General features: G+C 39.5%; 1 protein-coding gene and 1 long non-coding RNA gene across 15 annotated transcripts in view; one reads left to right on the top strand and one right to left on the bottom strand.

The window, feature by feature from the left end:
- UNC13C (unc-13 homolog C) overlaps positions 1-15,468 on the bottom strand; it is a 153,941-nt gene that overhangs the window by 14,077 nt on the left and 124,396 nt on the right. For all 10 annotated transcript variants that reach the window (XM_085514973.1, XM_085514976.1, XM_085514975.1 and 7 more), the window contains 6 exons: positions 11,592-11,680; positions 9,695-9,844; positions 8,540-8,663; positions 3,322-3,378; positions 2,169-2,249; positions 908-1,055 (listed from right to left, as the gene is read on the bottom strand). In XM_085514973.1, coding sequence (XP_085371099.1) covers positions 908-1,055; positions 2,169-2,249; positions 3,322-3,378; positions 8,540-8,663; positions 9,695-9,844; positions 11,592-11,680 — 649 coding nt within the window. The remainder of the gene's footprint in view (positions 1-907; positions 1,056-2,168; positions 2,250-3,321; positions 3,379-8,539; positions 8,664-9,694; positions 9,845-11,591; positions 11,681-15,468) is intronic.
- LOC107318762 (uncharacterized) overlaps positions 1-15,468 on the top strand; it is a 143,422-nt gene that overhangs the window by 120,713 nt on the left and 7,241 nt on the right. The window lies entirely within an intron of this gene.

The raw sequence follows: 15,468 nt of genomic DNA, 5'->3' as shown, positions 1-15,468 counted from the left end.
CTTCTCTTATTGAAATTTAAGTCCTTTTCTGAAATAAACCATTAATGAATGGTATGTATGTGTTACACGTGAAGAAGACTTATTGTTTTAATTTTTAGAGCGCGCTGCACCAGATTTCCAGAGAAGAAAAGAGGGGTTTCTGTGTTGGTGACATTCAGATTTCATGTTCTGTTTTGACTGGCTTTTGGGAGGGTGCCAGAATTTTGAGCTTTGATAAGCAGGCTTAGAAAATGATGTGATGTTTTCAGCAGAATGGTTTTAAGTCTGTCTGTCTGTTTTAAAATGCACATGCACAGAATTAGACAGGGAGGAGAATGTTGTACTATTAGTCTCCTGAAGCCTTCTTTCTTTTGGAAGCCATAGATAACCTGCTAGAAGGAGAAGCTGAGGGTTCAGTAATACAAAATCACAGTAAGGCCACATTATTTGCTTACAGTCCCTCATTCTTAATTCAAAAAGGAAACCTTAAGGGATCTGTCATGCTTTTTTTGCAATTACATGAGGTAGGAAATTATTAGCAATCAGCTCTTCAAGTATCTAAAGATACTGAAATACTCTTTGAATTTGTTCTGTTTCTGCAGTTATAACTGTGCCATGTCCTTTGCAACCCTGCTCACATGGGGAGTGCTTCTGTAAATAACCTTGATATTCAGTGGTTATGTAGAGCTGAGGGATCTAGTCCCAAAAAGTGACAGTCTTTGGTTAATGTGCTGATGATGATCAGTACTGATCCTATCTGATGATATGGACAGATGGTAATCAAGCTTCCACTGTTTGAAATCAGCAACTGATGTAGAGTAACATCACATGGCCAGATTTGTGACAATAAATTCTAAAATACTAGTGGTTAGCAACCAGTTATTTAAAACATTTAAAGTTTGATAGATCTTTCTTACAGATCACTTACTTTGAGACTTCTGCGTGTCTATGAATTTCTTTATCAAGGCATCGGTAGTTTGCGTGTAAAGACTAAGAGCATATTTCAGGGAGTGCAGGTCTGGGCTCTTTTCCAGGAAGTTCTTTTTCAACCCACTTCCTCCAGCGTGGAAGTATTGCTAAAAAGTATTAGAAAAAGAAAAGTATAATTCCAGCTTGCTTTTAAAAATAACTCTGGCAGAGCCAGTTAGATTTGTCAGGATTGCAGTGAACTATTATCATTTTTACAATTGTAATTGTAAATTGTAATTTTTACAATTGTAATTGTAATTCCAAAGGTGAAAATTTATATGTGTATAGGACAAATAGAGCTGGATCTGCTCCAATTTCCTGTGCTGAACAGGATAAGAGTGGACCTAACTTGAACCTGCTTGAGTCTTCAGATTTTTTGCTGTTGCCTGTAAGTGGTAAACTTTGCATGTAAACAACCGCATCATTTTTGAATGCGATCAAATATTAATGATTAATGACTTAACAGATTGAGATTTTGATACCAATACACTCATTCTTGCAGAAGTAAACCTGAAAGTAGTTAATCTGTTATTTGTGTTCCAGTCTGAGTGATTTCAGGGTTCATAGGTGCCGAAACAGGCTGGGATCTTAAAAGTCAGTCATGCTGACAAATGAAGTGTGATAACACAAGTACGTAGCATTGCAGATGTGGAAATCAATGCTGCAGTCTCAGACTTGACAAATGCAAGTCACATTGACTAGTATTTTTACTTGGTAAATTTTCTACATGTTCACAGTTCTTGCAAAAAACAAACAAAAAAACCCCAAAATGCAAACTAGAATGATATAATGAATGAAAATCTTCTCTTAAGATAGGAGAGGGAACTGAGGCCAGACAGGCAGTTTCATTTTTGGTAATCTATTTGCTAATTTTATTTTTTTAATTATTATTATTTTTTACAAAATGGTAATATGTTATACTTAAGATAAATGATTATCCTTTAATTTTACTCTCTTCCAAACATTAATACAAACATAATCTAACTGTAAGTTGTTCAGTGAATGAATTTTGGGTTCAATAATGTTAATTGCTTTTGCTGCAATCAGACTACCAGGCATTTGCTTTCAAATCACTATGAAGAGCTTAGGATCTAATAGCTCTTGCTATACTAAAGTGATCTTCATGGTTCTAGGGGACCATTCTGCATTAGAATCTATCGTTTATGTATTTACATACTTGGCCATTCCAACATTGAATGGAAAAACATGTAAAGCTGTACCTTTATAGTAGCCAGTGCTACTTCCATTATTGCACACTGCCTCAGTGTCAGGCTTTTGGCATCATCTCGAATCACATGGTCCTGCAAAAGGAGTTAAGAACATTGCTCATCATTAGAGAGAGACAGCATTGTGGCCTAGCTTTGGAAAAGCAGAACTTTCAAATACTCCTCAAGCTCTTGTGTTTAACAGAGGTTAATTCAACTTCAGGGTTATTTTAGAGCAAATAAAAACCTAAAGCAATTGTGGTGTTCCTTGGAAACATAGACTGTAGGGAAAAAGATCCAATTCCTAGTACTCAGAACCAGCATCACTTTCTCTAATTACTAGAATGTATTTCTGTTCTTTGAGACGAGTGAGTAGATAGATTTTATGTTTAAAAAATTATATTTGATATTACTGAATCAATTCATTGTATTAAATAACTTGAAATATTAACTAATGTTGGTTAATGCCCTTATGTTATATTAATACTAGCTAAAAAGGCTTCTTACTACAACACAAGTTAAATAGAGTCATAAAGTAACTACATTTCTGTGAACTTTATCTAATATCAGCATCCTGTGACTACCTCAAGCTTCATTTTTACTCCACTAAGACACTTAGTCATTATTTATAGAAGCAGAATTTTCTTCATTTTTCGTCACTTCTGAAGTGAAAATAGAAAAATTGATTAGTAAACAACTTGACATCAGTATCAAACATCTAAGGTCTCTATGAAATAACTACATGGACTTCAGTGATGTGGTTCCAATGTGTTTATTGCAGAGGTAGAATATTTTTCAGAACAAATATACAAGTACTCCTATCTTAATTTTTTTTTTTTTCCCTCCAAAACTGCTTCCAGAAGGGAACAGGGAACACCCATCTCAATCTGTTATTCTGTGATATTTAATGCATGTAAGGACCAGTTATGCAGCATAGGAATTGTATCATCTTGACCCAGCTAATGATCACTTTATCACATCAGCATAGCATCATTTATTCTTAATCTGCGTGGATGAGACTGAAATTATTACTCATCTGTGAACAGCTACTGCCACGTTCAAGTTTATTACAGTAAATAGAGTAAGAATTTTGGCCTCACAGTCACCCAGTATTTCATCCAGTTTTCCGTTAGAGAGAGCCATTCAGTGCTTCATTTGGCTACATTACCTTGAGTTTTGATAGTTGTCCAAGATCTTTGGCTGCACTGAATATCATCTGGGGCCCCTGCAAGTACATTGAAAATTCAGGAAACAGTATCAGTAGAGTGTAGTTGCTTTGTATGTATGTCCACATACCTTATTTTCTGCTTGGACATTAGCCAAAATAACTGTTTTGCAAAGCTAAATGAAAACTTAAATTACACATGACACATATCTATAATTTTGATAAGAAGTATTTGAATCCCTTCAGCATGATCACAGAATCACAGAATTGTAGGGGTTGGAAGGAACCTCTAGAGATCATCGAGTCCAACCCCCCTGCCAAAGCAGGCTCCCTAAACCATGTCGCACAGTGTTATGGTTTTGCAATTTGGTTGGTGTTGGTATTCCACATCAGAACACCATGCCTAATAATGGGAATAAAGGGGACAAGTTTTTTTTCTGTGGACAGCCTTAAATGGGCATGTGGGGAATGGCACCGGAGGGGAAGTGGGGAAGTGGGGAAGGGGACGGGGTTGCTGGCCCGGCTCCCTGCAAGGAGACAACGTGGTCAGAGCTTCCTGCCTTCCACAGCTCCATCGGTGAGATTGGGGACTTGGTATTCTCTTTGTTGAAACTCTCTTGTTCTTGTTTAGCGTTATTAGGTTATTAAACTGCCGTTCGTTCTCAGATCACCTTTTTTCTCCTTCATTTTTTGTTAGACCCAATCGCAATCTCCCTTCCCTTCCCCTCTCCCAAAACGCACGTGGTCACGCCGCGCCGTGCCGTAAAGTGCCGCTAGAGAAAGGGGGGCACTTTTGTTCCTGCTCCCCTGGGTTTGTTCCCACTGTCCCGGAGTGAGCTCTAGAGAGAACTCTGTGACACACAGGTAGGCGTTCAGGTGGGTCTTGAATATCTCTAGAGAAGGAGACTCCACCACCTCCCTGGGCAGCCTGTTCCAGTGCTCTGTCACCCTCACTGTAAAGTTCTTCCGCACATTTGTGCGGAACTTCCTATGCTGTACTTTCATCCCATTACCCCTAGTCCTGTCCCCACACACTACTGAAAAGAGACCAGCCTCACCACTGTGGCTCCCACACCTCAGGTATTTATAAACCTGGATCAAGTCCCCTCTCAGCCTTCTTTTTTCAAGGCTAAACAGACCCAGTTCCCTAGAGTCTCTCCTCATAGGGAAAAAGATGCTCCAGGCCCTTCACCCCATCTTAGTGGCCCTCTGCTGGACTCTTTCCAAGAGATCCCTGTCTTTTTTGTACTGGGGAGCCCAGAACTGGACACAGTATTCCAGATGAGGCCTCACCAGGGCAGAGTAGAGGGGGAGGATCACCTCCCCTGACCTGCTGGACACGCTCTTTTTAATACACCCAGGTATGCCATTGGCCTTTTTGGCTACAAGGGCATACTGCTGGCTCATGGCCAATCTGTCGTCCACCAGGACGCCCGGGTCCCTCTCAGCAGAGCTCCTCTCCAGCAGGTCTTCCCCCAGCCTGTACTGGTGCATGCAATTATTTCTACCCAGGTGCAAGACTCTACACTTGCTTTTGTTAAACCTCATCTGGTTTCTTACTGCCCAGCTTTCCAGCCTGTCCAGGTCTCTCTGAATGGCAGCACAGCCTTCAGGTGTGTCAGCCAATCCTCCCAACTTCGTGTCATCAACAAACTTGCTGAGGGTGGTCACTATCCCCTCACCAAGGTTGTTGATGATGTTGAACAAGTCTGGACCCAGTACAGACCTCTGGGGGACGCTGCTAGTTACAGGCCTCCAGCCAGATACCGCACCGCCAACGACAACCCTCTGCACTCTGCCAGTCAGCCAATTCTCGACCCACTTCACTGTCCACTCATCTATCCCATACTTCCTCAGCTTTGTTATAAGGATGTCATGGGGGACAGTATCAAAACCTTACTGAAATCAAGGTAGACTACATCTACCGCTGACCCCCTGTCCACCCAGCTAGTGACATCTTCATAAAAGGCCACCAGGTTGGTCGAGCACGACCTCCCCTTGGCGAACCCATGCTGATTACTCCTGATAATGTCCTTATCACCCAGTTGTCTGGAGATGGCATCCAGCACAAGCTGTTCCATCACCTTCCCTGGGACAGGCTAACTGGCCTATAATTACCCGGGTCTTCCTTCTTGCCCTTTTTGAAGACTGGAGAGACATTGGCCGTCCTCCAGTCTTCAGGCACCTCCCCAGTTCTCCAAGACCTCTGATAGATTACAGGGAGCAGCTCAGCAACGACCTCCACCAGCTCTCTCAGCACCCGTGGATGCACCCCATCAGGCCCCATGGATTTATGGACCTTAATATTTCCTAGGCACTCATGGACCACCTCTTCCCTGACTAAAGGGAAATCTCCCATTCCCCAGACTCTCTCATCAACCTCCAGGGTCTGGGATTCCTGAGGGAAAGCCCTTTTGCTAAAGACAGAAGCGAAGAAGGCGTTCAGTATTTCCGCCTTCCCAGAATCCCCCGTTACCAGAACACCCCCCTGACTTAGTATGGGGCCCACATTCTCCCTAGCTTTCCTTTTGCTGTGAACATATTTAAAAAAGCCTTTTTTATTATCCTTCATCTCCTTAGCTAGATTCAACTCCAGGTGGGCTTTAGCCTTCCTGGTCGCATCTCTGCAGTCCCTGACTACATTCTTACATTGTTCCCAAGTGGTCAGACCCTTTTTCCACATAACATGTACTTTCCTCTGTCCGTGGAGCTTGCACATGAGCTTCTTACTCATCCACGCAGGTCTCCTTGCACCTTTTCCCTATTTCTTAAGTCACAGGGACGCACTGATTCTGAGCTTGGAAGAAGAGCCATTTAAACGCTAACCAGCTCTTACAGGCCCCCTTGCCTTCTAGCACCTTGGCCCATGGGATAGCTCCAAGTAGGTCCCGAAGGAAATCAAAGTTGGCTCTCCTAAAGTCCAGGGTAGCAATCCTACTTTTTGCTTTGCTTCCTCCACTCAGGATCTTGAACTCCACCATCTCATGGTCGCTACATCCCAAGCTGTCCCCAACTTTTACTTCCTTAACAAGTCCTTCCTTGTTGGTGAGAATAAGGTCCAGCAACACCCCACCCTGCGTCGGTTCCTCGACCACCTGCATCAGGAAGTTATCTTCAATGCACTGCAAGAATTGTCTGGACTGCGTATGCCTGGTGATGTTGGTCGTCCAGCAAATACCTGGATAATTGAAATCCCCCACAAGTACCAGTGCCTGGGAGCGTGCCGCTACTACTTCCGGTTGCTTATGGAAGGCCTCATCAACCTCCTCCTCCTGATCAGGGGGCCTGTCATACACACCCACAACAGTGTCCCCTTTGCCAGCCTGGCCCTTGATTCTCACCCACAAGCTCTCAACTTCTATATCACTCTCTCCCAGGTGGAGTTCAATAGATTCTAGCTGCTCTCTCACATAAAGAGCAACTCCACCACCCTGCCTTGCCAGCTGATCTTTCCTAAAAAGCACATAGCCCTCCATGACAACATTCCAGTCATGCGAGCTGTCCCACCACGTCTCCGTGATCGCAATGAGATCATGATAGCTCATACAAATATTGACTTTCTGATAGCAGTTTCTTGTGCTCCTGTCTGCTATCAGATTTTGTTTAATATTTTAAAGTTAAGGCTGGGATTATTTTATGCAGTGTGTCAATGTCAACATGTCTATAAGTGAGTGCAATACTAATAAAGATAATCACAATTGGAAGTGAAGAGCCTGAAGAACCTGCAAAACCTTAACTCATTGTTCATGGTGAAATGCTTAGTTGTGTAACATAAGATAACAATCTAACATTAACACCAAAGCTACTTTTTTTTTAAAGGTACTTATGGATTTAAACCTGCATTTTTACAAAGCCAAATCCTGGCATGATCCCAAAAGACAGTGACTAACTGCGTGAAATAAACAGTATCCTACCATAATTATATGATCACAATTTTATTACAAGTACTCCAGGAAACATAGCTGCAGTTACTTGGCAGCTCAGCAAGACATAGCTCTGGATGCCTGGATTTCAGGAGAACAAAATCAATACAAATTACATAGTGTAATATTAAGCAATTTTTCATTAGTATTTTTTGTTCCTAAAGGTTTCTGTTTCCAGATCTTGTTTCTCTGTACATACACAATAGAGGACTGCAAATAAATATAGAGCTACATCTCAATTTTTCATTATTTATTAGCAGGGAGAATAGTAAGATAAATGAGATAATTAAAAAATAAACTCCAGTTTCTGAATGCCTTTCACCCTCAGAGAGAAAGTAATGTTCAGAGCTGCAAAAAGGAACATCTCTTACAGCATTCTGCCTTTCACTGATTTTGTGTACTCAGTCATAACTGGAAGTAACAAAATAAATGGAACAGTCTCTGCCCTTGTCAGTCTCTGCGTCTTCACTACCCCTCCTATGTTCTGTGTTCCAGATGTCCACCCACAGCTTAATAAAGTATCAGCTTGCTAAACAAGCCATTCTGAAATGGGCTGTAACTATCATCACAAGTTACTGCTTGGTGCGATTCTGAACATCAGTAAAGACAACAGCAGTGTTTGCAAATTGCAGAAGATAGACAGAAATGTGTGTCTGGTTGGCAGTGAGAGGTTATTTTTGCTGTAGTTAGTAGACACATAATTAATTTTTAAATAGTTGTCAATTTTCAAGCTGTTTGGGGAAACATGTCTGGAAATGTTGCTTTATAATCCTAACTAACTGATACATCCTGCAACCCAAGTGAGATTACTCAGCCTTAGGTTGGTAATTCTGCATTCTTGGCAACCAGTCTGAAAAGGCAGCAAAAAATTCCTCAACTCTGAACCATGCTGGTCTGTGGTTCACTGTGTAACAACTCGTTACATAAAGCAAATCAGCGATAGCAAAACTCCTATTTGAAAATGTTACCATATTTAAGCACTACATATACAGAAATAAGTACGTTTTGCACCAAAATTTTAGAAAAGTGAGCTCAAAATATCTGAACTATAAAGTTGATGTACCCATTGAAGGACAGGCTGTTTCTGATTGTGCGTGTGTAATAACTACTAACTAATTCAGCAAATGGAGGCCTGGCTGTGTCGGTGGAATTAGCTTTACTCTAAAATTACTAAAAGCTCATATTTCATTTCTAACTTAGCACAATCTTCCCATACTGTGTTAGATTTGTCCCCTGCCCTTCAGCAATTTGATTTCATACCAAATTCATTAGAATATTTACACAATATGTACACTTACTGTTTGATCTGTCAGCGGTGGAAGTACGATTTGTTTTTCTATTCTGTTCAAGACTATCTTCCACAGCTCTTTTAGAACCCGTTTCAGAACTGTCTTCTCACAGATTTTTGCAGAGAGGCTTAAACTGGAACAAAAGGAAACACAAATAGGTCTTAAAAACCACATTAAGATTTCAGAGGTGCTGTGACACTATATCGTTAGATTAATGGCCATTGTGGTTAAGCATTTCTGTACCAATAATTGGTTCTCGGTGGTTTAGTTATTTCACGCTTTTATAAATAAATATTTTTGGTTAATAGAAGGTTTTCAGATTCATGTAAATACTGACTACCCCTTCTATTGCTTAATATGTTACCAGTACGTATTGACTGAAAATGTACACACATGATGACATGTGAGACTTGATGGGTGAAATGATTTAACGTGTCTAAGTCCCTAGCTTTACATGCTGACATATAATGTACCTAAGTAAAAAGAAAGAAAGGTTGTTCTGTGTACACAGACTCATGTAGGACAAGAAATTGGTTTCTGATGTAAATTCAGGGCTACCATTTGGAAGCATTAATTTCTACATCCCGGCATACCTGTCAAATCATCTATTGCTTAGATGGTCAAACTATGCTTTTAGAGGCTTTGTATCCTTTACTACATTTATGACTTTAAGAATACCATCTGAAACTATCATATATGTATCATCATGAGTGTTTTCATGAATAAAGGACAGCAGTTAACAGGCATAAAGTACATAAAGTAGTAAAGTTTTTCCTCATGTTCATATGGAACTTCCTGTGCTCCAATCTCTGTTATGACCAAGGCTAGCAAGGCGCTTACAGGCAGCACGGGCACATGCCTTTCTGAACAGCTGATGCTGTCTCTACTGGAAGATGCTGTCACTACTGAAAGGGCCAGTTTGAGTTTGTGGCACTATTTGAAAATTCAGTTCTTTACTCAGTGAAAATAAAGTATAAATATTAAGCTCTTCTGTAAATTAGTGTGATTAGCGTAGTACCCCTGTACATATGTGAACAATACAAATATTAAAAGCACTGAAAACAGTTTCTAGGTATTATCTATGTTTCATAGTAAGACTAAGTATACATATAACTCCAGCACCACATATCTAACATGCCACATACATTAATGTGTCACACTTACGTTTTGTCCAGGAAATCCATGAGAGGCCGAAGTACAATCTCTGCATCAATGGCTGCACTGTTCTTATTGGCCGCTGCGGTCCCATTTCCTCTCATTTGATTGAGCTCAGAGCTCATTTGTCTTACACAGTCTTCTATAATAGACTGGAAACTATAGAATAAAGGGAAAAATGAATAAATAAATATGAGAATGAAAGAATTCTGTGGGAGAAGACAAGACAGTAACCTTAGGGAACCTGAGTCAGCAGGGAGGTTGGACTGCATGATCTCCAAAGAAAGATTCCTTCCAACTCCTATGGTTCTGAGATTTATGTTTTTGCATCAAGTTCTTCAACAAGAACCTTTATTCTGCAATGAATTTTTTCCCAAACATAACGTTCTTCAGGTGCTACAGACTGAAAACATCACCTCCTATGCATTGTGTAATTAAAGCAACTAATGTTTATTTTTCTTTTCCCAGTTTTGTCATCATGTTTTTGGTGCCCTTGGGGTAATGTTAAGTAGTTATTTTCTGGAAGCAGTAGATGTATTAGACTCTGCAACTCAGGATATGGTAGACTGCAAGCTGAAAACAACTCCAGGCTTTTTTTTTGTGTGTGTGTGTGAAAGCACAGCAGGAAAAAGGGACCAGAAATCATTTTTTAAAATTTTGTGGCTAATATGAAGCAAGCTTTGGCATATTTCTTAAGGACAAACAGAAAACTTTTGTTCATTTTGCCCCACTTGGCTCACACTTCAACATTTTCCTGGGTTTCACACAGTCTGTACTATTAGAAGCTTCACTTCTTTGCAGCAAGTTGGTGCAGCTAAAACATTTGAACTGTTTAAAATCATCTTTTCAAAAAACCAAACATTTGGAAGTTGGTACAGACAACTCCTGAAGTAATATTTTCTACTTAAAGGTGCGTGTGAACAAGTTGTTGCTCCTCATGTTGGGTCACTTCAGCTTACGTGCAAATCATTCAGTTTCCTAATCAATATGGTAGACAAATCTGGGTTACATTCTGCTGTCACTGATTGATTTCAGTCAATACATTTAAACAGTGCAGTACAACAGTTACTTAGAATCAGCAGTTCAGAGGCAGAATAAGGCCTCTGCACACATAATAATTTGTTCTAGAATTAGTTTGCAAACAGAACTGCAAAACAGAGGCCATAAATATACCAAGCCTTTAAATGTGAAAAGACAAATGGCAAAGACTAACTGTAAAGCTGCTATTGAAGCTGCTCACTTGAATACTTGGGACCAGTCCCTCCAATAAAAGCAGACCGTGCTTAATGAGTACCACTGCAGCAGTAATTCCTCTTTCTTAGATTCCTTTCTAATTTGAAGCAAAAATAACTTGCAGTTTCTCATAGCAGAGACACATTACTGACACAGGTCCTTGCTCATTCAAGAATTCACTGCACACTGATTAATGAAAAATCTGAGAATCAGGCTCTGCCTGCAGACAGTCCTTGCAGAGCCACGGGTCTGCCCAGTTACAATGGCTGTTTGAAGCAGGCTCAACACAAGCAGATACCTCTGGTTTCCACAGAACATGTAGAAAAAGTTTTCAGTTTCAGGGGTAACATAATCACGGCCAGAGAGAAAAGTTTAACAGAGCATCAGGTAAGAGCAAACCAGCAATTTGTGTTTTCTAAAAAGCAGAACAAAATTTCAGAGCCTCACCTTTGTAACACATTTGTGCCCACAGCCCTTGTTTCAGTTCTTCTTGCAGAGAGGTTACTGCTGTACATGTCAGTGTCTGTCACGCACACACTCACACACAAATGCACACTACTTCCTCAGGGCAGGAATAAACTGTATCTTAGGACTCACAAACAGCCACCAATACAGGTAATGAGGCAGGCATACAAATAGAAATCTCCAAGATTTGAAGTAAAATAAGTATTACCTTGTGGCATACATTACACTGAGTTCATCCAATACGCTGCTAAGTTTTGCTTGAAGCTCTTTCAGAACAGTACTCGCTTCTGAATCCAACTGCAAAGAGATAAGTAATGTTGTATTTTCCTTATAAAATATGCCTGGGGTTTTCTGTTAAATTAGCACACTTGGAATTATATGCAGTGATATACTGCACTATGGAAAACCAAATATGGAAACACCTGTTACAATACAAGATTATTTCATAAACCTAAAAAAAAATTTCCAATTAAAATATTTGATAGTAGTAGTGAAAGGATTATAATATTGGAAATTTAAACAGTGAGCAATGACTTTCTGTGAGATGGTGCAAATTGTGGCAGAATAGAATTACCACATCAGGCCAATGGTATTTACAAAGCACATCTAAAGAAAGATGCATGGGGAATTAGTGCTTGTGTTCATTTTCTGCCTTTTATTTTTCATTTTTTAAATGTGTGTGTATATTTTACCTATGGCATTATTATTAATTAATTTTGTGATTCCCTTGGAAGATGTTTCCATTTTCCCATTAATGCAGCATGAAAGTAGAACAGCTTGCACTGGAAAAGATGACTTGAAGACTATCCATGCTGCTTCTATTGATACAGCATGAAGGAAAGGGATCCACTGTATTTCAGAGTTTCTATATCTAAAAGCCATTAAGACATACATAATTCAAGCTCAGCGCAACACATTCTGATGTACAGGGAGAGCAGCTCCTGTATCTTCGATACAGGTTTTCTAAAGGGAGGAAAAGAGAAAATGCAGGGAAGAAATGTAATTTTACATTTACAGGGGTAAGGATCCATGCATGTTTATTTAATCAAAAAGGTACTCTTCAGATATTGATCAGCTTGGCTTTTTTGCTATGCGTTCTTTGCCAAATTACTATAAATGACTTTTTTTTTCTCCTTGAGAAAGCAGTTACATTCCATTGTAGGATGTGATTGACGATAACAGGATCAACAACTGAATACAGATTAATAGCTGATGTTCTTCGTCTTTGAGTAACCTACGTAAAAATGTCAGAGGCAGGGTCATTTTCAGTTATAATCCTCAAATTCTAGGCTCACTTCTGCAATAATGTCAGATAGAGATTTTCAGACAAATTCAAAGGGAATTTTGCATTTGGAATGCATAAACATGTCTCTATTTGCATCCTCGTATCTTTCAAATGCATGAGTGCTTGGTGCCTGCTCTTCATCTGACGCTTCAGAGTGCTGTGGTTTAATGGGTCAGCATTTTTAATTGTAATTCAGCCACAGGGGAAGCTGTGCCACATCACGTTGGATGGCTTACATAAGACTGCACAGGAATTCTAAGGCAAAATAAAGAAAGCACACACAAACCCTGAAACACTGCCAGAGATCTACTGTGTTCTAGTCTCAGGGTATTCCTTATTTCCTTAAAGTTTACTTGTTTAAAAGCTTGGAAAAATCTGCCTTTTCTATTACAGTTCACCTAAAAACTGAAATAGACGAAGAACATAAATAGTGTGCATCCTCTAAAAAATATCCAGTGTTGTACTTTTCTAATCTTGAGAAGCTGCTATTTTAATGCTGTGAATTCCATGATTTAGTTTTTACTTATTTTGCACTATGAGATGTTTTGTTGCTTCTCTACTTTGCATCTCAGTAATTTCCCTCTAGATAAACTCTGACAGCTGAGACACTTAAAGTGATTGCTTTCAATCATATGGAAAGCAGAGATTAGAAAACTAATTTTACGTAACTGTGTATATTAGTTAGCGAAGTTAGAGTTGACTAACAAAGGCACCAGTTATTCCTGGAAGTGAATTTCCCCAGGGAATTGTGCCACCCCTTTTGGTAGGATGCGTACGGAGCACAAACTGAGGAACTGCACAAGAATGTTAACACATTTAACGAACATCAAAACACAAACGTATTCACACTGAACACTGCACACATCAGAGAAAACTCAGAATGCTGAGCAGGCAGAAGCCTCAAAATTTCTAACATGTTATGCACAAGGTAGAGAATCTTCTTACTAGGACTACAAATGTAGGTACATCCTACCAGAGGTTGTTGTGAAACCCCAGAAATACGTTTACTAAATTCACCTGGAACTGGACTTATTCAACCTTAGAGGGATCTGTTACCAATATCAGATTATGAACAAAACACATTATAGAAAGTGCATGCAAGCGCTTGAAGTGAGTGTTGTGCTCAAAAATTGCACAAACAAGTTTGTGAGCACAGCTAGAGGCAATTGGCAGGACTACAGCCTTGGGTATGCACATGCTCATGCTTATTAGGGCAGCATCGAAGGGAGGAGTGGAATATAAAGAGGTATGCAGGCTGATTATCTAGGTGATGAATACCTGGCAGTATTGTGATGACTGAGAGCATTTTAGCAATATTTCTATGTGCTGTCATTAATTTTGTTCAACTATAGGACAATATGATAACTCCAGTGCTTCACTGAAAGTAAAATGTGCACTCTCCTATACTTTACCAGGTGTCCTATGTGTGCCAGTGAGTTCCTACAGTAAATCAGAGCCTCCTTGACTAGCATCACCAAAACATACCTCAGCTTTGAGCCACATTTTCTCTGATATGATAGAGCTGACATGGGATATATTATGGTAAATTCTATGCTGTGAAGGTCTTTGGGGAGTACACTACTGGTAAAGATGGTCTTGGAATGGTCTTATAAGGTGGAAATAAGATGCAGCAGCTTTTTGTGCTACTGTAGTCGCACACTAATTATTATGGATTGACATCCACATGAGGAAAGTGCAACTGTTTCCCTCTTAAATAGCCTATAAATCTGCAATTCACAGCCTACCTGCGCTTCAAAAATGGCACACTGCTGACAGCAGAAAATCACAAACATCCCAAGGAGGACATTTTGGTGTGTGCTTTTGAAGGATGCAGTATTTTAGCAATGATGTGAGCAGCTCCTGGCTTGTTTTATTTTCTTTCTTTTTTTTTTTTTTTTTAAACCAGACTTACTTATTCTCAGGAAACATTGTGTAAAAATCGCACAGAGATGTGCAAAGGATTTAGCTTAATGAAGCTGATGTAAAACTTATGCAGGCTGACATCACTACACTTATTACTTGAGATAGAAGCACACAGCTATTACGTAAAAGTACTATAAGGCAAAGTCATTTATCCAAGGCTTTCCAGTAAACAAGAGAAATTCTGAGCTTTATGGCCTTCTATTGGTGTCTAACTAGAAAGCAATGATGAAAACTATTAATCTGTTTCACGTGCTGATCTGCTGGGAGATTGCTCCACATCTGACAGAGCAGAGTTATTATGAGAAGGGAAGTCTGTGAGAAATTGAATTTCTTATACTAGATTTTACTAGTAGCAATTTAAGAGAACAGAGACAAATATATTCAGCTGCAGAAATCTCAGCCAAAGTCAGATGATGAATGTTAGGTCTAATCTAGCCCTAATGATACCCTATTTGCAATCAACTAGAATGAAAAAAACATGAAAGTAAGGCAAAATACGCTGATCTTTGTCTAAAATTATGTTATATATTGATGTAGATGAAGTATCTGCTGTATTTGGGACTTTTATTCTTCAAGCCTTATGTGCTCCCATCGTGTCTGATAAATAATAATAAAATCCAAATAACAACAACCACAAACAACCTATGATTTTTTAGTTAAGAAAAACTAACTGAATAGATAATTGCTGAGGGAAAAAGGTTTCTAAATAATATGCCGTAACTAATTTGAGAATTGAAAAAGAAAGACCATTTGTCTTAGTTTCTTGGGTTGCATTTACAATTCATGGCATGAATATGCAGTCTAGTCTTAAAATATGAGGCTGCTCCAACAGTAACATCTCCTATTTATTTCCATGAATGCTAAAACCAAGAGCACG

The sequence above is a fragment of the Coturnix japonica genome, chromosome 14 (assembly GCF_054131305.1).
Source record: "Coturnix japonica strain WE chromosome 14, WE-NBRP24, whole genome shotgun sequence".
Lineage (NCBI taxonomy): Eukaryota > Metazoa > Chordata > Aves > Galliformes > Phasianidae > Coturnix > Coturnix japonica.
This window is presented reverse-complemented; position numbering and strand designations above follow the sequence as displayed.